The sequence below is a fragment of the Perca fluviatilis genome, chromosome 11 (assembly GCF_010015445.1).
Source record: "Perca fluviatilis chromosome 11, GENO_Pfluv_1.0, whole genome shotgun sequence".
Classification (NCBI taxonomy): domain Eukaryota; kingdom Metazoa; phylum Chordata; class Actinopteri; order Perciformes; family Percidae; genus Perca; species Perca fluviatilis.
In genome coordinates, this window is record NC_053122.1 from 23,638,309 (window position 1) to 23,661,110 (window position 22,802).

Consider the following 22,802-nt stretch of genomic DNA (forward strand, 5'->3'; position numbering starts at 1 on the left):
AACACGCATTTCCTAGGTGAAAAGCTTTAGTTTTCACCGGGAAGTGAACTTCACTCTCTGGCTTTTAAGTCCTATATGTTAAAGCCAACCTATCCACCCCGACCTGCTCCCTTCGCGGCCAGTCACGTTCTTATATCCATAGCCATCAATGTAGTGAATACAGATTTTTTCTTAAACGTGGAATGCTTATGAATAACAGTGCTTAACTTTTCGTAACTTTTTGAGTGAATGGTTCATGAGAACAGGCTGAAATGTTGCCTTTGCGCCAAGAACACAGTAGGCAGAACAATGGCAGAGAGAAAAAGACAAATGACATTTTCAGACCGCAAGCTGGAGGTCCTGACCGAGGAGATGCAGGGGTACTTCCGGCAAGGAATTTTAGCATGGTCGAGAGAAACTGTATTCGGGATTTAATTTAGTCTGTTAGTGCTGTTGGTGTTATGAATGAGCTTCAGTTACCAGCAACTCTCTTAAGATGCTAATTGCTAATGCCAAATTTGCTAATACAAACATAGGCCTTTGCATATATTACCTAATTTAAACACACTGAGAGGCTATTTACTCTGCAGTGCAGTTAGGGGTGCATTTCACCCTTTGCAGGTGCTTTAAGAATTATATTGTTTCTTTTTGTCTTATTTGTGCAGGTTTAGTGGCTATGAAAACAGCACAATTGTTTTGTGAATTAGCCTCTTATTCTTGTTACATTACTATTAACTTACTTTTGGCTTTGGCACTACTATATTTGCAGCAGAGGTGTCAAGTAACGAAGTACAAATACTTTGTTACCTTACTTAAGTAGAAATTTTGGGTATCTATACTTTACTGGAGTGATTATTTTACAGCATACTTTTTACTTCTACTCCTTACATTTTCACGCAATTATCTGTACTTTCTACTCCTTACATTTTAAAAATAGCCTCGTTACTCCGATTTCAGTTCGGCTTGTTTTCATTCTGGCTTGTCATCGTTCAAAAAAACACACACACACAAAAAAACAACCTATCCAGATAAATCGCGCCATCCGGATAGAGTGAATTTGATTGTGGTTGGATGAGAAGTATAAACATATACCATTCTGACACCCAATTGGTTTGTACACGATCCATCGCACCTGCCCAGACCCGGTGCTAATACAGCACCGGTGCCTTTACGACCGTTATCTACCGGACCGAATAGCAACGCAGATTTTGATGCCTTATTTAGGTGCCACTTAAATACCTGCGCAATAAATACGGCAATATTAATAAACACAAACAGATACGCCTCTGATGCTCCGAAAATGGACGTTAACACTACACTCGACAGCAGCTAACGTTAGCCTACCGTTAGCTAGCAGCTGGAGTAAATACGGTTAATATGCTGACAACTAAACGGTGTAAAAGTGTGTCTGTATTTCACTGTAGAGGATTGTAACACCAGACTGTAGCTGCCGTTGTCTGAAAAACACAGAGGAGATGTGTCACCTTTTTCAGCCCTTCTGAGTTTGCAGGTATGATTTTAATATAGCATTATTATAGTCATTATGGCCTTTAGAACATTTTTTTTTGTGGAGGTGGGGTAGTGCACTATTAGGCCCCTGTGAGGCGGGCTAAGCTTTTGTCCTTAATATAATTTTGGGTGAGGCTATTTGCACCCCTGGTACAATTAGCAGTGTATGCTATTTGCACCCCTGGTACAATTAGCAGTATGCTATTTTTACCCTGGTGCAATTACAAGTGTATGCTATTTGCACCCCTGGTACAATTAGTAGTGTATGCTATTTGAACCCCTGTGCATTTACAGTACCTTGACATATATTTACACACAGTTATCCATACTACTCATGTATTACACCTTTTTGGAATATTATCGCCCTGACATTCTTACCCTAACCATAACCATCCCACTCCTCTTGCCTAAACCTAACCAACCCAACCAGAGCAGTCATATTCATGAGTCTTCTCCTACCACCCTGCGTTCGCGGGTCCTGACTTGCGCAATTGCATGCAAATTATCCAATCCAAATTTAAAAAAATAAGATCACCACACAGGGGAATCAAACTCCAAACTCCCATACCAAAGGAAAGCACACTAACCACTCACCCAGCAGTTCTCTCAGGAAGCTGAACAACTGTTTACCACTTGGTTTCTTCAAGCCTCGGTTGCTAGGTAACCATACTGTATACAAAAAAATAGGTACTAACTAACAAACTAACGGTTGTATGCTTTCACTGAAGACAGAAAGCGCAACTGTAGTATCCATTTTCCGCTAGAAATTCAATTGTTATAAACTTTAGAGACAAAACTTCCCTAATATGCCAGTTTCTGCGGTCATGGAAGATTAACGTCCGCCATGATTTCGGTGCACGCGAGCAACGTTTTTTTGTTGTTACGTCACAGGGTGTAAATAGCTCAGCTGTGTGGCCGAGGCTATTCGTACCAGGGGTGCAAATAGACACTCCGTATAATTGTTTCCCCTTACATTACTTTTACTTTTATACTTTAAGTAGTTTTGAAACCAGTACTTTTACACTTTTACTTGAGTAAAAAGCTTGAGTTAATACTTCAACTTCTACAGAAGTCTTTTCAAACCCTAGTATCTGTACTTCTACTTGAGTAATGAATGTGAATACTTCTGACACCTCTGATTTGCAGTTATATATTTTGTACTGTACGTTATATGTTGTGTGTGTTTCAAATGTGTGTTCCATAAATATTGCTCGTGTAGTATTCAATTATTATTTCATGTATATTGTTTCCTATTATTTAATGTATACTCTGTATGTGTGTTGTGTGTCTGATATTTTGCTGCTGCAACACCGTTATTTCCCATTTTTTGGGATCAATAAAAATATATCTATATTTTTATAGATTTCTGTCAGTTTGTACATTGTTATATGTCCACTTTTATGCATAAATGTACCTGTTTTAAGTCTTACTAAAAAACATCCAGGTCTATGTTAGAGATTGCCACTTGGTTCTAAGCCAAATGTAGAAGAGTACACACACACACACACACACACACACACACACACACACACACACACACACACACACACACACACACACACACACACACAACACACACACAGACTGATAAGGTATACAATAGATCCCTTGGAGCGCCTCCCCCTCCAGTCTGGTAATGTATCCTCTCTGACTATAAGACGAGTGCGGCACTTATGGTATTTTTAAATGAGACACATAATGGGTGTAATTTAATTTAACATTGTCGGCATACAGATTACTGTAGCTGACTGGAAGAATTTAAGTGTCTGAGCCATGGAAGAGAAGAAGCATTTCTTCAGATAATAAATAATTTGTTCCCAGGTGAAATCAAATAATGGTATAAAAGGCAGTGGTCTAAATCATTTAATATTATTTTGACTTGTTGTGAAAGAACAACATAATGCACTTCTTCTTACTTACCTTACCATTATATCAGTGGTGCCACTTGTAATCCTATTGCTACCACTACTGCTCCCACCACCACTACCACTACTACTATTATTACTACTATTTATTCAAATAAGTATATACACGTTTTAAGGAGGTACATGTTGAAAGCTGCACTAATCCATAGTTTTATGTTAACAATGGGAAGATAGGAAGGACTGCTGTGTGATATGGGGGCGGCTGTAGAGCCATGGAGCAGTCGTCCATTATTCTCATGGTTGGTGGTTCGATCCCCAAATTCTCATGTCTGCATGTTGAAGTGTCCTTGAGCAAGGTAAACAAAGTGCTATAAATGCAGTCCATTCACCATTTTACCATTGTATTGCAGAGGAGTTGCTTGCTAGCCAGTGATGGTAGTGTAAGAACAAACTTTACTTGCAGGTGATAATGTTCCTGAGCTCTTTCATTTCCTTTTCTGTTAGATAACACCACTGGAGTTAAAGATGAACTATAACATAACTTTATACAATGCTATTCTAAATGTACACATGATGTAAGCAACAGCAACTAAACTCTGCTCGCTTCTGCTTTTTCTGTTTTCTTCAATTCGGCAATTGGCTGTTACAAAGAATACATGCCACAATATTAAGTAAATTTACTTTTTTTTAAAGTCATATGTATTGATGTATGTGATGTGATTTGGTTTACACTCCACAGTTTGTAGAGGTTTATCAGAGATGATCTCTTATGACAATATTTCATCTAAACAACATTTTGTTTTCTTTGTCTCGCCTCAGTTGAGTGTAAACCTCACACTCCACATTTTCCGAAGTGGACAAAGACAGGCTGAATAGAAAGAGACAGTCTAATGCCCTACTATCCATGGACCAAAAGCCAGCTGGCATAAATTCTTAATCTCACTCATGAATGCCCATGATTTATTGATGCTGTTCCTGCTGATGAGGAAAAGTTTACCCCCATGTCCAAAGGCTACTACTTCACTCTCGAGTATGACTCGTACTCCGACAGCGACTACATTACAGTGGAGCGATATATCGCATGTCCAGTGTCCAATGTCTTTAGACAGTTGAAGCTTGCTTTCAATGTCTATATTCCTTCGTGTCACATTTGTTAGTTAATTCCGTAAGCGTCATATTTCCAACATGACACTCAGCAGTATTAGTCACCACTGTACTGTACAGCAGGCAGCACCATCTCCACTGCAAATCTGACTCAAATGACTCTCTTGGTTCCCTTGGAAACCAGGTGCTCAGAGATCAGGAAAGATCCATTTCACACTTCAGCATTGTGTGTGTGTGTGTGTGCGTGTGCTGTGGGGGTAGGGACGCTTCACCTTTAAAATATGTTTCATTCTTATAGCCCCTTTGTTGTGAAATAGAATGAAAATAGCAACAAATAGATAACAAAAAAAATATGTTACTTCCCCTCATGGGATTTTCTACCCTTTAGAGTTGTCAGTGCCAAAATGCACAGGGTTTGTTTAGATGTGGAGTCTGTAGAGAAGAGGGTGAAAATGGCTCCGGTTCTCATTTATTGATGCAGCTTTTATTGTTATCAGCTGTATGGCATGCATGCCAGCTCTTCACACAGCAGACTAACAGAAATAGATGGCTTAATGCAGACAGCCAGTAATATCTCAGCATGTCTGAAAATGCTGCCAAAGGTCAAGATTTCCTTTTTCGCACACTTTTGCCTTGTTAAGAGCTCTTTAGAAAGGTCAGCATCCAGGGAATAAATAAGTTTACAGCTGCTTAGTTTGTTACTTTAACACGTCGAACATCAGGGAAATCAACTGATCTGAAGTTAGATGTCTCTATCTCTGGAGATGTTGATGGTTTCCATACATTTCATGTGAGTGATTTCAGGCTGAGTAAGTATAATATAGCATTTGTTGTTGAGTAGGTGGGCGAAATGTTCCACATTGCACAAAAGCATAAAGCATTCTGCAAGGATTAAGCGATCAGAATTAAGGCACTTAAATAACTTGGACTGTATTAGTGAACCATCACCTTATCGTGGTGGAGAGGTTTGTGTGTCTCTGTGAACCTGAGGGCTGTGTTGTCTGGAGCTTTGTGCTCCTGGTAGGGTCTCCCAAGGCAAAGTGGTCTCAGGTGAGGGGCCAGACAAAGAATGGTTCAAAAACCCCAATGGAAAAACAAGGTAGAAATGGAGTGACCCTGCCCGGAGGAAGCCCGGGGCCCCCGTCTGGAGCCAGGCCCAGACGGGCGGGCGCTTTTTTCGCGTCGGCGGCCTGGTGGCCGGGTTTGCCACGAGCCCGGCCGGGCACAGCCCGAACAAGCTACGTGGCTCCCATATCTCCAGCCCATGGGCCCACCACCTGTGGGAGGAACCGCTGGGGTCGCGTGCGCTGCCACATGGGTGGCAGTGAAGGTCAGGGGCCTCCGGACGGACCAGACCCGGGGAGCAGGCAGACGCTGGCTCTGGGGACGTGGACAGTCCCTCTGTGTGGGGGAAGGAGCCGGAGCTGGTGCGGGGAGGTGGAGCGCTACCGGTTAGATCTGGTGGGGCTTACCTCTACGCAGTCTCGGTTCTGGAACTGTACTCCTGGATAGGGGTTGGACTCTTTTCTTCTCCGGAGTTGCTCAGGGTGTGCAGCGCCCGGGCGGGTGTGGGGATACTAACAAGCCCCCGGCGCGAGGCGCCGCTACGTTGAGTTTACCCTGGTGGAACGAGAGGGTCGCCTCCCTACCTGCGGGTTGTGGGGAAAACTCTGACTGTTGTTTGTGCATATGCACCAAACAGGAGTTCGAGTATTCGGCCTTCTTAGAGACCTTGAGTGGGAGTCCTGCATGGGGCCGCAGTGGGGGACTCCATTGTTCTGCTGGGGGACTTCAACGCACACGTGGGCAATGATGGAGACACCTGGAGAGGCTGATTGGGAGGAACGGCCTCCCTGATCTAAACCAGAGTGGTTGTTTGTTGTTGGACTTCTGTGCTAGTCATGGATTGTCTATACCGAACACCATGTTCGGAACATAGGGATGCTCATAAGTGTACCTGGTACCAGAGCACCCTAGGCCGAAGGTCAATGATCGATTTTATAATCGTTTCATCTGATCTGAGGCCTTATGTTTTGGACCTCGGGTGAAGAGAGGGGGCAGAGCTGTCAACCAATCACCATCTGGTGGTGAGTTGGGTCAGGGGTGGGGGAAGACTCTGGACAGACCTGGTAAGCCCAAACGTGTGTGCGGGTAAATTGGGAACGTCTGGAGGAGGCCCCTGTCCAACGGACTTTCAACTTCGCACCTCCGGGCGGAGCTTTGCGTGCATCCCTGTGGAGGCTGGGGGCATTGAACCAGAGTGGACAATGTTCAAAGTTTCCATTGCTGAAGCTGCGGCGAGGAGCTGTGGTCTTAGGGTCTTAGGTGCCTCAAGGGCGGTAACGCACGAACACCGTGGTGGACACCGGTGGTCAGGGAAGCCGTCCGACTGAAGAAGGAGTCTTTCCGGGATATGTTATCCCAGAGGACTCCGGAGGCAGTTGCAGGGTACGCGAAGGGCCCGAAGGGCTGCAGCCTCTGCCGTGAAAGAGGCAAAGCAGCGGGTGTGGGAGACGTTTGGAGAAGACATGGAGAAGGACTTTCGGGTCGGCACCAAAGTGCTTCTGGAAAACTGTTTGCCACCTCAGGAGGGGGCGGGGAACCATCCAAGCTGTGTACAGTAAGGATGGGACACTGTTGACCTCAACTGAGGAGGTAATAGGGCGGTGGAAGGAGCATTTTGAGGAACTCCTGAATCCGACTATACGCCCTCTATGTTAGAGGCAGAGCTGGAGGATGACGGGGATTGGCCGTGTTCGGGCGGAAGTCACTGATGTAGTCAAACAACTCCACAGTGGCAAAGCCCCGGGGATTGATGATATCCGTCCAGAAATGCTCAAGGCTCTGGGTGTGGAGGGGCTGTCCTGGTTGACACGTCTCTTCAACATTGCGTGGAAGTCTGGAACAGTGCCAAAGGAGTGGCAGACTGGGGTGGTGGTTCCCCTTTTTAAAAAGGGGGACCAGAGGGTGTGTGCCAATTACAGGGGTATCACACTTCTCAGCCTCCCTGGTAAAGTCTACTCCAAGGTGCTGGAAAGGAGGGTTCGGCCGATAGTCAAACCTCAGGTTGAGGAGGAACAATGCGGATTCCGTCCTGGTCGTGGAACAACGGACCAGCTCTTCACTCTCGCAAGGATCCTGGAGGGGGCCTGGGAGTATGCCCAACCGGTCTACATGTGTTTTGTGGATTTGGAGAAGGCGTATGACCGGGTCCCCGGAGAAGTAGTGGGAGGTGCTGCGGAGTATGGGGTGAGGGGTCTCTACTCAGGGCCATCCAATCTCTGTACGACCAAAGTGAGAGCTGTGTCCGGGTTCTCGCAGTAAGTCGGACTCGTTTCAGGTGAGGGTTGGCCTCCGCCAGGGCGCGCTTTTGTCACCAATCCTGTTTGTAATATTTATGGACAGGATATCGGGCGTAGTCGGGTGGGGGGGTTGCAGTTCGGTGGGCTGGGGATCTCATCGCTGCTTTTTGCAGATGATGTGGTCCTGATGGCATCATCGGCCTGCGACCTTCAGCACTCACTGGATCGGTTCGCAGCCGAGTGTGAAGCGGTTGGGATGAGGATCAGCACCTCTAAATCGGAGGCCATGGTTCTCAGCAGGAAACCGATGGAATGCCTTCTCCAGGTAGGGAATGAGTCCTTACCCCAAGTGAAGGAGTTCAAGTACCTTGGGGTTTTGTTCGCGAGTGAGGGGACAATGGAGCGGGAGATTGGTCGGAGAATCGGCGCAGCGGGTGCGGTATTACATTCCATCTATCGCACCGTTGTGACGAAAAGAGAGCTGAGCCAGAAGGCAAAGCTCTCGATCTACCGGTCATGAAGGCTGGGTCATGACCGAAAGAACGAGATCCAGGGTGCAAGCGGCCGAAATGGGTTTCCTCAGGAGGGTGGCTGGCGTCTCTCTTAGAGATAGGGTGAGAAGCTCAGTCATCCGTGAGGAGCTCGGAGTAGAGCCGCTGCTCCTTTGCGTCGAAAGGAGCCAATTGAGGTGGTTCGGGCATCTGGTGAGGATGCCCCTGGGCCTCCCCTAGGGAGGTGTTCCAGGCACGTCCAGCTGGGAGGAGGCCTCGGGGAAGACCCAGGACTAGGTGGAGGGATTATATCTCCAACCTGGCCTGGGAACGCCTCGGGATCCCCCAGTCGGAGCTGGTTAATGTTGCTCGGGAAAGGGAAGTTTGGGGTCCCCTGCTGGAGCTGCTCCCCCCGCGACCCGACACCGGATAAGCGGACGAAGATGGATGGATGGATGGATGGATGTATTAGAGAACAATACTTTTTAAAATAAATGTATTTAAGTATACGTTTTGAATCAGCCCGTCCTCACCCAGAAAACGACCACATGGGATAAATTTTTGTTAGCTAATCGTTTACTAAGTGTATAAAACTGCACCGGTTACGTTAGATAGAACAGTCACATGTTTATGGTCACATGATTAAACCGCCACTGTGCGGTAGTAAATAAAACCGTTGTATGTGTCGTTTTGTGAGTGTTTGAAAATTGACCTGCTGCTTAGGTATGAGGAAGTGTTGTTTTGAATACATGGATTCAGCATGGGAGAATGTTGTTGGGTCTGTAACAAGAGAAAGGCCTGCACAATGTTAGGCTCCAAATAAGCAGTTTATTTCACTTTTTTTCTTTTTTCAAGGCAATTTATTTGGAGCCTAACAGTGTGCAGACCTCCTTTGTGCCCCGCAGTGAAGCATTTTATGTCTGGCACCTGAGTAGTTTTGCCTGGATCCGCACACACTTGGTCCCTCGTTTCTTACAAGAGAGACAATAAATAAAGTAAATAATGAAAAGAAAGATGCTTCTACCTAAATCTATGTACTTGGCAGATGCTAGTTTATAAGGAGGTTTAACCAGTGGAGATTCTGAAAGATGGTACTGAAATGAATGTGGTGTTTCATCATAAAAGCTTTTCACATATGGCTCTCACTATTCGAAAATTATTACCTTTACCTTTTCTTTACCAAGCCAGTCTGTGATTTTAAGGCAGAAGTCTATGGGCTACATTAAAATGATCACATTTAGCCTGAAAATGGTGTCAAATTATGGTCTTTCACTCCTTGGTCTAGACAATAAAATAAATGCAGATATGCACACAGTGGAAGGGAGAGAAATAATGTACTTGTTACTTCACTACATTTATTTGACAGGTTTAGTTACTAGTAGTCTCGCTTTGCCAGACCCTCCTCCAAAGCATACTGAAGGAGGGTTTGGCTACTCCACATAGCATTCGGGGATGGGAGGAAAACATGCTCTGGTTTAATGGCATTTCTTTAAACCAATCAGAATCGCCATGGGCGGCGCTAAGCTCCGCCCAGAGCCGCTACAAAATAGTCGTGTGAGAGAGAACTCAGATTGGACAGAGTGTCTAGCTAGCTGTCTCAATTTACCATGAAGAGATCTGAGGAGCAGTCAAAAATAGTCCTCAATAATCCACCAAATTTAAAATTCTAACACAAAGAAAGCGGAAGGAAATGGAAAATACATGCATCCAGCGGAGTTTGCGACACTGGAGCAATCCCGGAAGTGTAACGTCAAGGATATAGACTAAGTTACTAGTAACCTTGCAGATTCACATCAATAATACAAAATGTAATCAACAAGTAAATGTTTGGGATTATAGATGAAGCTACCCAGCAAGTAGTTAGAATTAATTAGACATATAAGTGATGCTCACACATGAATGCGTCAATAATTATAATGATTTTTAATTATATAATACAATGAAATGATGTATATTGTTCTCAAATTGGTGATTCTGCATAAGGAGTGCATTTACTTCTGGTAGGTACATTTTACTGCTAATACTTTTGAAATTGTATTCAAGTAAAATTTTGAATGAAGGACGTTTACTTGTAACAGAGTATTTCTAAACTGTTTTATTGGTACTTTTACTCAAGCAAAAGGTCTGAGTACTTATTCCACCATTGCACATAAAAACACACACAACACACCATTTGTAGTTATTTGGTTCTTGCTTTGCATCCAGTTCTTTTTAGAATCAGTGAGTCTTCTGGTTGAATTGCATGTGTTTTAAAGCAGAGCAAATTATCCACAAATATTAGTTGACACAAACATTGACAGTATTTTCACTGTACGACCACGACTGGGGGAGCTCAAAGTAGATACAGGAGCAAATGTAATACAGTGAGGACAGAATTTTGGTGAAATGTGTGTATGTTGTGTAAAGCATCACTCAGCCGTTCAGCAATTGTCTGGATTAGTAGCAAGAGTGGAGACCTTGTCCATGAACTCCATAGAGTCTGTCAAACAGCAGTTTCCAAAACTATTCAATGGCATTGGTAAATTGAAAGGGGATTATTAAATTGAGCTAAAGCTAAGCCATTTTCTCCATCAACTCCTAGAAGTGGCTCATTACTTTCCTACAAAAAGTCAAGAGAGAACTATAGCCTGCATGGAAAAGCTTGGAGTGATTTCCAAAGTGGAGGTGCCTAACAGACTGGTGTGCATGAACGGTTCCAGTACCAAAACCTGATGATACAAAAGCCAAAAGAGAGAGACACGTGCTTCCATCAGTGGAGCACACTCTTGGACAACTTGAGGGTGCCAAAGTATTCTCAAAACTGGATGCAAATTTGCCATTTTGGCAAATCCCCTTCACAAATGTGTCTGCTTACCATATGCATTACTCCATTTGGGAGATATTGCTTTAAAAGACTGATTTGGCACCTCTAGTGCATCAAAACATTTCCAAAAGAGAATGACTGAGCTACAGGAAAGCCAAGACGGAGTAGTTTGCCAGATCTCTCCATGCAGAGACTCATAAGGCTCAGGACAATTGATGGCAGTGTTAAAACGGCTGGAACAAGCAGGTGTGATGCTGGAAGGTGAATGTGTGAATTCTCCAAAACCTCTGTCAAGTTTCTGGTACGTATCATTGACGAGGTAAGAGCTGTCACCTACAAGCAGGATCCCACTGATGTGAGTGGGGTGAAAAGGCTTCTGAGGATGTTTAATCATGTAGGCAAAACAAAAAACTCACATAATATAGAAGACAGTTGTTGAGAAAGTGCAAAGAACATGTGGACCTAGAAATTAACAACAACATCAGAGAATTAAGCCAACCACCAGGTTTGGGACTTTACAGTTCCAGGTTACAAACAATAGTCTCAGCTGATACCTGGTTGTATGGACTGAGAGCTGAAATGCCCCAGAAACAAGAGGATGACACAACAAAACCAGGTGTCTATGCTTCAACAACACTGAACAGAGATAGGCTACAACAAAATGGAAGCTTGATTCATCACATTGCCATGTGTGCAATTCTCAGGCTTCCAGATTGGCATCGCGTTTCACATAAAAATCGACCTCTGGTATTCCTTCTGGGATCGAAGAACTTGGACAAGACTATGATGAGACTGATGAGATACTCATTCTCTGTTTCACACATAGTACTGTATTAACCCTTGTGTTGACTTCGGATCAAATTTACCCGTTTTCAATTTTTGTGTTATATCATAAAATATGGGATGTAGAAATAATGTGTAGAAGAAAAATTTTACAGTTTAAAACATTGGAAAAAGCAAAAACAAACTGTGAAAAAAAAGGCGTCAAAAACCTTGAAAAAAAACACTTTTTCCAAGGTTGACGGGAAGACAAACAAGGGTTAAAGGCCTGACAAATCTGGCAAAACCGGACCATGTTATCCTTACCTTCTGCATGCTGGGGATCTTGGTGTGCTTACACGTGTGCAAAAGAACGACAGAACAACAGAGAAACACCACTGCTAACTGAATTTCCAAGTATACCATGGGAAATGGTTGGTGCTGATTTGTTTGACTGGAACAATAGCAAGTATTTAGTGGTAATCCATAACCATAATGTAATGTCTCTCCAGCTCTTTTTTATTCTTGACACAACTATTTCTTTTAATTTAAATGTGAACACAGAATGCCTTTGAGAAGAGAATGTGCCCCATTATCCCCATTTAAACTATATTGTGTCTCCCCCCCCCTTTCCATGATGGACTCCCTCCAGTGAGGCCCTTCGGAACAGCTTTTGATTTCAGACATGGTCAGACAACACGTCGTATGGACTAGTTCATACACTGAGCCCAGACAGTTCAACCACCTCTATCTGCCACTGGTTTCAAACAGTCTGATTCAGCAGAGAAAGGGTCAATGGAGAAAGTAATCTGCAGCCATTTTGCTTGTATATGGAAATTATTCTCAAAACTCTCTTGGAGATTAAGCAGTGTAACCTACAGAACAGTTTTCCCCTTACATTTTGAACTGTGACTTATTTTGGAAACATTTGGAAACATCTTCATGTAACACCAGAAATGAAATTAGGCAAATAAGGTAATAAACATATCTGAATATCAGTGAATTATTTTTCCTAAAAAAACTCCTGATGCGTCGTTTTAATGTTGTACTCTAGCTTTTGTAAATTAAATGGGTGGTTTAAATAGCAGGGCCAGCTGTCCTGACAGCTCTGTTGACCACCGCTCAGCTTGTCACAGGATGTACGATTAACATCGATCCCATCTTTCTCAAGTCTGTGTTATGTATCCAAGGATTATTGACAGTGAAGGTTAATGGCTGTATCCATTTCAAGTGAATGCTGTTTTATTGAGGACTTTACAGTGAAAAAGGCAAATGTCCAACAGCATTTGATTGTCTATTGATTTGAATTGCGGAAAAGCTCTCTGACCTCTGATTGAATAATTGGGTGTCTGTTTACAGAAATGCCAAGCACTGGAGGGAAGCTGCTCCTGCTCGTCAAGTTGTCTGCATCCTACATTTTCACAGCCTGAATTAGCCCACAGGGCCAGTGGGAGATGTATTTAAGATTCAAAAAGTAGTCTGAAATGATTGTACCTCGTTCTAAAGTACAATGAGCATGCTGAATTTGTTGTGGGTAGAAATAAAATGACTGGAACTAAATATGTACTCATACGCCTCCCAGGCTGGCATCAAAGTGTCTGGAAATATTCTGCTGAGGGACACTTTTCCTCTGTTATGTGGCGTAGATCCAGCTGTCACATTTAGAAATCTCCATCAGGTACAGGCTGCACTCAACTGGATATCGGACATGGCTGCATTCAGATCACCTGCCTGCACTAAACGCTTTGCCATTTTCAGTGCAGATATACATAAAACAAGTAAACAGATGCAGAAACAAGGGCGTTATCTGCATGCGTGTAAAAGCCTCACATTGTTTTATATCTGGCTCGGGTCAGAGGTCTGAAGTGATCGTTGACATGAAAGGTAACTTCAACAGCATGTCTTTCAGGGACATTAATATCTTATGAATCCAGTATACACCTTATCGTGAAAACCCTTACCTCTGCAGCAATAAATCAGCGTATTGGCGTGCCTGTTGTTTTTTCTTCTTCTGTGTACTCACTGCTTTCAGTATTGATTTGCTTCACTGTAAGACAAACTGTGCAGAGACAGTTGGTGCACAGGCAGTGTAAATGCACACGAACACACACACAGGTATGCTTTAAACCTTTCAATGGAAAGTAACTTTTATTGCATTAATTTAAATTCTTGAAAGATACAAAAAGCATCATCTCTGCCTGAGCGTTGAGTCTTCTGTTTTACTCTCACGTGTATGCACACACGCCTCATTAACTTGCGGATGGTTCACTGAGCTGGTTCATACTGTATAACCACTCACTGCGGGCAGACAGAGGCCAGGTCTAATTGGTAACAAGGATAGCAACAGCTGGACTGATACGGGTGGCTGGAGCTGCTCACTTTCCTCACTGACTGTGATTAGAGTGATTAATGTGCATATGTGTGTGTCTGTGCATGCGCATAGTCAGAGATCATTAACAAGAAACTCTGATATCAGACCTTAACCCTTCAACAGTCTGGATGGAGTGTCTGGAGTTCATGAGGTTACCTTACATCTAGTTATTCCAGAAAACTGCCTGTTCCTGTTGCTTTTTAATGGACACAGTATGTCAAGGAGTGGATGATAGTGTGTTTTTGTACAAAGCCCATCTGTTAAATCACACAGGAAAACCCCCAGAAATGGGCTTCTAGATCAAAATAGTTTAAGATCTGTGTGTCGGAGTATTGGTCTTCAGAGGCCACCGGATTGCTGCCTCCCGCACTTAAAATGTTTTCTATGTCCTGTGGATTTTTGCAGTATATGTGTTTTGGACAGCGCTGATTAGCCATCTACCATCTGCTGGGCTGTGTGAGGAGAGCAGCTCATTATTTTGCATGTTGTGTCTGCGTTGAAGTTGTAGCTCCTCTAGAGCTATCAAGCAAAGCTGCAGGGACTCTTTGTGTTCGAGCAGCGGGGAGCAGCTGCTGGATGCAGTGTTACTGCACACAAGTGGCTGAGCTGTCAGCATCTGTTTGACAGAGAATGAGCTGTCCTCTGGCCAATCTCTGGCTCCAACTGTGACAGTACAAAATACATCTGCCTTGTGTATGATAAGATCATCTCTGAAACGCTGTGTGTCCATTGTGAAATAAAACCCAGTTTCAACAGTAGAACCAGCCTGTGGTGACAAATCATTGTATCTGTTACCTAAATGCTTAAAAGTTTATATGTTTGCTCTTTTGTGTGTGCTGCAATGTAATGTAATGTTTAATATTGTTTTTCAGGACCTGGTGGGCAGTGCTCCGCCGCAGAGGAACTGGAAAGGAATAGCCATCGCCCTGCTGGTCATCCTCATCATCTGTTCCCTGATTGTCACCTCTGTCATCCTGCTGACCCCTCGTAAGTACAATACACACACACACAACACCACCAAGGATGCACAATCCTCTTAACTGACTGTTTTATTAGTAGATAATGCTAAGAAAATTTGTAATTTGTATCTGGATCTGCATGAAAGTAACAGCCCGGTATTCTGAATATTCTGTTCATACTGGACAATTTTGCACCCCACGATTTACATCCAATGTGTGTCCTTCATGTAGCACGGTAAAATGTAAGGAATAGGAGGTCTGGCTGATGCATGGACATCAGATGTCTGACTTTCATGCAAGATACTGACATTTGTTTGCCACAATCATAATCTTTCCCTAACCTTAACCATACTGTAGTTGGCATGTGTAGATATTATGGAAAGCGAGAATTAAATTAAATAAAATTTGTGTGCATTTCATGTAAAAATGTCATTGAACGTAAGCTATAGGGTTTTGCTAAATCATCCAAAATCATTGAAGGCCTTGTTTGGTATTAGGTTTGCAGAATGCAGTGTGCCAAAGTTAGCATTTTATATTCATAGGAAAATGCCCTGTTTTGCAATCTTGCACGAAAGAAATCCTGGATCCATATGAACATTTCACTGAATTTCATTGAAATCTGAACACAAACAAACAGATGAGATACATATCATGATTTCCCTGGCAAAGGTAACAACACACTCAATATTCACTTCCTCACAGTTACTGTTGTCTGCCTCAATATACATATATTCTACACACAGCTCTGGCTTTAAATTGAGAACAGCAAAACATGTCACACCACAGATGAAACTCAGAAACCACAGATACCTTGCAACAATCCTCTTAACTTATTATTTTAATTGAAATTTTTTTTTTTTATTTTAAATCCATGTGATGGATGGATGGATACAGGTGTGAAAATCATTGGATACAATTGGCCAGATGTTAGATTGTGCTTATTAGAGGAAATGGCTAACATGTTGAAAAATACCCTATTTCACAATCTTGCAGAGAAATAACTTACTAAAAAGTAGAATTACCACCTCAAGGTTGTATGCCTCTACCAACTAGTCAAGTTGCAGTTTACATCCATGTCTGTCCTGACTTATATAATCTGTTTGAGTGAAGACTTTAAAGGAATGTAATAAAAGGTATTAAATGTTTTTGGAGAAATGTGGATGCTTGATGATCTTAAAAGCGGCAGCACAGAAGATCTATACAATCACCACAGTTTCAAGATAGGCACCCAAGATTAGTGTCACCAATTCAGGATCTGACCAAATGTAAAATAGAGCCATAATCTCTCCTTCTGTTCATGCGTTATGGTGTTGAATAATGGCCAAAAAAGTGTTTTTGCAGAACATTATGATGTCACGGTAAAATTGACCTTTGACCTTTGGGTATAAAATCACCAATTGATCATTTTATCCTATTAGACATTTGTGTGAGATCTTGTCATAGCTAGTGTATGAATTCTTGAGTTATGGCCCAAAACATGTTTTGTGAGGTCACAGTTACCTTGACCTTTGACCACCAAAATGTAATCAGTTCATCCTTGAGTCCTTGAGTTCCTGAGATATCGTGTTCACAAGAATGGATCACATGGCCACAACTGTTGCCACAAGTACATTTGTGAAGATTTCTTTAGCTTTCCTGCTAACAAACTACCAAAGACGAACAATATACACAGCAGTTCAAGCCATAATTTGAACACAACTCAGATGAAGGGCCATATTTAAACGATCTAAACGCACTGCATGAGGCGCATGGGTTGGTGTGCCGGGCGCATGGTTCAAAAGGGTTGTACTTAGTGTCTTCTTTAATTCATAGGTGTGTTTTGGGCGTAACATGCAATAAACCAATCAGTGTCATCTCCCATTCCCTTCACAAGCCAGGCGTGTTTGTACCTTGGCGCATTGCTATTATGATGGTGGATTTGCACCATAATATTTTTATTTGTAATGTTTGTGTGCTGCTGCGCTTCCCTGTGTGTGTGTAACAAGCATAGTGTGCGCGGGCTGTGCACGAGCCTAGGCGCATTTTACAAATTTGCTGTTAAAATAACAATGAAATGCTGCATTGTTGACTTTAGACCAGGTTTTTGTTGGTCAATGGCGCGATCACTTCCCGCTGCCTCAAGATAGCAATATGCCAAGAATTCACCTGAACACACCTCCCTTTAAGACCAGCACGCCCATGGGGCACAAAGATGGGCGCAGGTGCATTTGCTATTTAAACGATGTGGGCACTGGACGGGAAATTGACAACTGCGTCAATCTTAAACTAGCAAAGACTCTTGCGTTGGGCTTTGCGCTGCGCTGCGCCGTGTGCAAGATAGGACCCGAAACCTCTTTTATCTCTTCTTCTGCTTTTTCTCTCACAGGCAGCTATTTTTTTTGATAACCTTGTATCAGGGGGCAAGGTTTTACAGATGATATGCTTTCTCCAGTTTATAATTGTGTACCGGCTTTACACAGGGGTGGGGTCACCGCCTCACTAGCTAATGGGCCTTTTAATGTGTAATTTTCCCATTCATGCCTGTTAAATGGAGATGATTATGCAGTAATAACTCCAGCCATTTGTCAGATTGGCACAGCATCAGAGATGCCATTTGCCTTGTGTTAGAAATCAGCTTTCTCATCTCACTCTGCAGCTTCTTGCCAGGATTTCTTCGAAGTTTCAAGGCGATAAACACTTTACAATGTCTGAAATGGTATTTACACACTCAGATCTCGCTGCTCAGTCACAACGTGTAGCCTGCTGAAAAATCTGTCAACTTACGTTTTGTGCAGTAACACTGGGCTGTCAACCATCTTGACAACTTGTGTCTGAAGGTTGTTTCCTGACTGAGTAAAGGTGTGGTAGGAGACAGTTATAGGGCTCACACACACTCTCTTTTTCCATATCCTCACTAACTCACTTGTGTACCCCTGTTGTCTGCTGCACCTACAGTTCAGCTGTCAGCTTCAGATCTCATTTGGAGTTTTGGGGATGGAAGGAGTCGTCTCCCCCGCTGCTGAAAAACAAAGCAGGCAGATGTGAACTGATGCTCTCAGATCAATAGTGCAATACCAGAGGCCTCTTTCTTGTTTGTATCTTGTTCTAAATTGTTATTTCTATAGTGGGGAATTGTTCTTGGAGGTGCTATCTCGAGAGACAAGAACAGTATAATATAGTGAGATGATGACAGTCTCTGGTATGAGGCTCCCTGAGCAAAGCAGCACGCTGACAAAAAGGTCAAAGGGTTTGCTTCAGTTTTTCCTCTAGCAAACTCAGTTGCTTGAAATGCTAATTAATCTCACAGGACTCAAGGGCCATTTGAAGTTTACTTCAAGAACCCCCACATCCAGACATTTGCAGCTATACATGTGAGCTGCTGTACGTCACATTCAATTCACGCATGTTTGTTTATCTTCTGGTGATGCACTTGACAGGTGAAGATGACAGCCTCGCCCTTAAGAAGAAAGTGACTATAGAGGATGTTTTTGGTCCAGACCTTCACATCCATGATCCAGATGCCAAATGGCTCAGCGGTGAGTGAACAGTTTGGCATTCAGCATCTGCCTCTCGTGTCAAAACTCAAAACAAATCCAGACACATTATGACAGGTATCGTTGTTGTCCATGATTCAGAATATACCGTCTGTATTAAAATCTGACCCACTGTCTTGATTTGTCCATATAGTAGTTTATTGTGTCGTGCACATACAAGTGCCAAGCCTACATGGGCTTATAAGACCCCAAAAATTAAACATTTGTCAGAACAGAACACAACTTATTACATTACATATATTGCAAACAAATAACTTTATCTCCTATCTAAACTCCAGAAATAGTGCTGCATTCAGTTGCTACCTGTTTTTGCCTTGAAGAAGGTCTCTGACCAAAGCTTGCTTCAGTGTGCGGATGCTTTTTTCCAATTAGTTTTATAGTTTGTAGCTTCAGCACCTTAGCTAAGCCTGTTACTGGGTGAGCAGTGTTTTTTTTCTCTATTTTGAAACACTAGAAATAAAAAATGGGCAATAAAAAATATTCTCATTCCCAATAATATCATATCACTAAGTGTATTGTATCAGGTAGTTTTTATTGAGAGAACATTCATAGTCAGTAAACCAACTATCAAGCATAAAATATAGGCTGATTAATAAAGTAAATTGAAAGAGTCGAACTAAACATCAGATAGTAAAGCTTTAAAGTCTCTGAGAGGAATGAAATAATCTAAAAGGGCAGTTTGCAGTTCATACTATCAAAACTAGTTCTGCTACATATGGGTAGTCATCGGATCGTGTACTGTACTGTGTAAGATTGAAATGAGAGAAGAGTTGTGAGGTAGTTTGGAAGATTTAACAGTGGAGCTTTATGGATGAAAATGAGCGATAAAATATAAAATTCACTTTGTCTTCAGTCTTACTGAAATCACATAACAAATGTGTCTCTGCAGGGAAGCCAATAAACCTGCCTGTTTCTATAGCGACTGGTAGTGTACCTGAATGTAACTGTAAACACATGAACATTAATTTCCATCAACATATAGAAAATATTACAGTTCATAACAGCTCTTTCTGTTTTCATGACAAACACTGCAGTGTTCAAGCTCATGTTGTATGCACTATACATTCTGCATGTGGTGTACTAGGCGTACAGTAAGATGTACAGATGTACTGTACAGTAGAGCAGGTCTGCTGTGGCCCCTCTCTGTGTAAGGCGTATAGCTGCCACCTGTGCTCAGAAATGTTGGATCAGCTGACTCAATGCCCTCTGGTGTTGGAAAGGAAAAGTACCTGAAATATGTCTTAGCTTCTGCATGATGAACTGAAGCAGTGATACTTTTTTCTTAGGTGAATACTTTTTGGATTATTGTTTTTTGTGCACTGTGCAACAGTCTGAAACATTGCCATTCTGTGTTGGTAGTAATACAGGAACTACTACTGCTTTTTAATAACACTCTTTAATAATAAATAAATAATAAGTATTGTTCTTGTATCCTTGTTACTTATTAAAGAAAATAAATAACTATATATTTTAAAAGTCTGGTTGTCATACGGGTGAGGAAAGGGGACCACTCAAGCAGTTACATAAAGTATCATAATTATTGTGTGGAAAGGTGTACATATAGATCTTTTAACTTCTGGATTTGACATAGAGATTGGTTTGGGGTTCTCATAGTTTACCTTTACAAAGCAGACTTTGTTAACCACTCACTTTTTGTCACTTTATAGTCATTTGAGTATTGATACTTCTTACTTTACAAAACAATCTTTACCCAAGGTCCACCCGATAGCTTTTTTTGGAAGCTTTGAACAACATCTCACTTCCTCCGGTGAATAGAGTAGCTAGATAAAGCCCCGGGAAAAAACTATTAAGTGAACCTAGAGTTAGGAATTTGTTGTCAAATAACTGTTTTCAAGGTAAAAAATGAACTAAGGATTCTTTAACACTATCAGATTCTGGTGTTTATTGTCAAGGTGCATAGCTGGTCATCTAAAATCTGATAAAACACATAGGACAGATAATACATTTAAGACTATAGATCAAATATTAAATATCGGAGGTGGCAACACTCCCCTCTGGTCTAAATCAATTGATTATGTTTTATCAATTTCCCTTGAAGCACTAAACATTATAGACCCAATTCATATTGTATAAAAGTGCTTTTAAATATGGGTTGTAAAAAAAAAGATGGTTATTCTGATCGGTGTTAGTTACCATTATAAAAAGATTTTCTTGTCTTTGAAGACGAAACAGCAGAACGGACCAGTAAGAACTGCTTCAACATCTCTCACGACAGCCATGTACAGACAGCTTATGCAGGAACACACCTGGTGACTTGCATGTATGCATTTGAATGCAGCTGTATCTATAAATAGGCCTATATTCACATTATCACCTGCACGTATGCAAACTCACATCTCCCACTTGTGTGACAGACACATTGCAACCTTACATCTGTCCTTTTGTTCTACCGTTCAGGCTGTTCCCCTAATTACTTACATTACCGGCCCATTAACATATAATTAGTTAGGTTCCTGTGTTTCTCTGTCCTTCATTCACGACCAAGATTAAAACGTCCTTAGCACCTGACGAAACCCCGGCAATCAATTTGTGTGACATTGCATCTTGTCAGTTAACTTAATGCAATCGACTCCCATTTGGTGCTAATGACCTTCTGATAAGAAACCCAATGGGAAAACCTCACACTTCAGTAGTCCTCATCAATATTTTGTGGACCTCTTTCACAGCAGTGCGTAATTGATCTATGTTGCTCTTTGATCACCGCTTGCCTCAGTAGTCTTTGAACTCACCTCTGAGTTTCTCACACAGACTCCGATCCAAAGACAAAGGAAATCAACCTTCAGGGTGATCTCCAAAAAAAAAGAACTTCTGCTCTCTGTCTGACGCATTTATATTTTTGAGATATAAAACAATATAATATCATCCAACAATGAAAACAAGGCAATAACAAGAAACATCTGTGGCTAAATCTACTCATGAAAATCTACATTGAGGAAACTAAAGCCCCATCTTTGGCAACCGTGTCACCATCAATTCTCTTTATGATTCCAAGCTCAAATCAAATGAAATTGATTTGGCGTGATTACATTTCCCATCCTGGACCCAGTATGCACTGACATTTTCACATTCCCAAATTCATTTGGCTAGGGTGTCATGGCCGGAGCCAGACACATTAACTATCCCATTTGTTATGCATTTCTTTTGCCATTTTATGTTTAAATGTTTGTTTGATCACAAGACAACAGATTTGAGATATTTCTGCAGAAACCTTTCAATTATAAAATGTTATCTGATGAGTAAAATAAATTTAAAAAGAGAGTGTTTGTGTTCCAGACAGTTTAATGCCACCTGAGGACAAGCTTCAAATACATGCACAGCAGTGTTAAATCTTTCAAAACACTGGCTTTTTTATTGCGAAGGTAACCGGGGAAAGCAATTCTGGCATTTATTGGGGACTTCTCATAAAAGAGGATACTTTTCTACAGAGCAAGGTTGACAAGGACAACAGCATTGTAGCAGTCCACAGAGAAAGACACGCTGTGCTGAGTGCTATAGCCTGCACATACCATACACTTACAGACTTTTTTAAGACTTGTTTTTCGACAGGAGATGTTTTGACAATGGAAGTGTTTCCATCCAGTTTGCAAATTATCCACCATTATACATAAGAGCAGGAATTTGTCATGACTGTTTGCAAACTTACTGGGAATTTAGCATTTTCAGTGGAAAATGCTAAGAAACAACTATACGCTACCTGCCCAGCATCAAACAGTGCACAGACAACAATTAGCGACTAGCTGGTGAACATTGCGGAGCATTTAACAGCTAAAGAGTCAGATATTGGCCAGTCAGAGCTAAAAGGGAGGGAAAATTGGACTTACAGTACACCCATCAGGTGGACAGAAACATGACTCACATGTATGGCTAATGTTGCTCTATATGTCTCAGGTTGGGTTAATAAGCAACTGTTTGCCATATCAAAATATCTTTATTAATTTTTTTCGAATAACTTCCAGCAAATGTATTCTTATCTAGTTTAGGCACTGAGAATTGTCCAACCTTAAAAAGAGGCCTGCCCTTACATGTCAGACATTTGAAAGATAATGAAATGCAAACAACATAGTTACATTACCGTAAAAGTAATAATTCAATTATCAATTAATTAA

General features: G+C 42.0%; 1 protein-coding gene across 7 annotated transcripts in view; it reads left to right on the forward strand.

Annotated features, from left to right (window-relative positions):
* Window positions 1-22,802, forward strand: part of LOC120567964 (dipeptidyl aminopeptidase-like protein 6) — an 89,017-nt gene that overhangs the window by 45,577 nt on the left and 20,638 nt on the right. For all 7 annotated transcript variants that reach the window (XM_039815089.1, XM_039815088.1, XM_039815092.1 and 4 more), the window contains 2 exons: window positions 15,056-15,170; window positions 18,559-18,657. In XM_039815089.1, coding sequence (XP_039671023.1) covers window positions 15,056-15,170; window positions 18,559-18,657 — 214 coding nt within the window. The remainder of the gene's footprint in view (window positions 1-15,055; window positions 15,171-18,558; window positions 18,658-22,802) is intronic.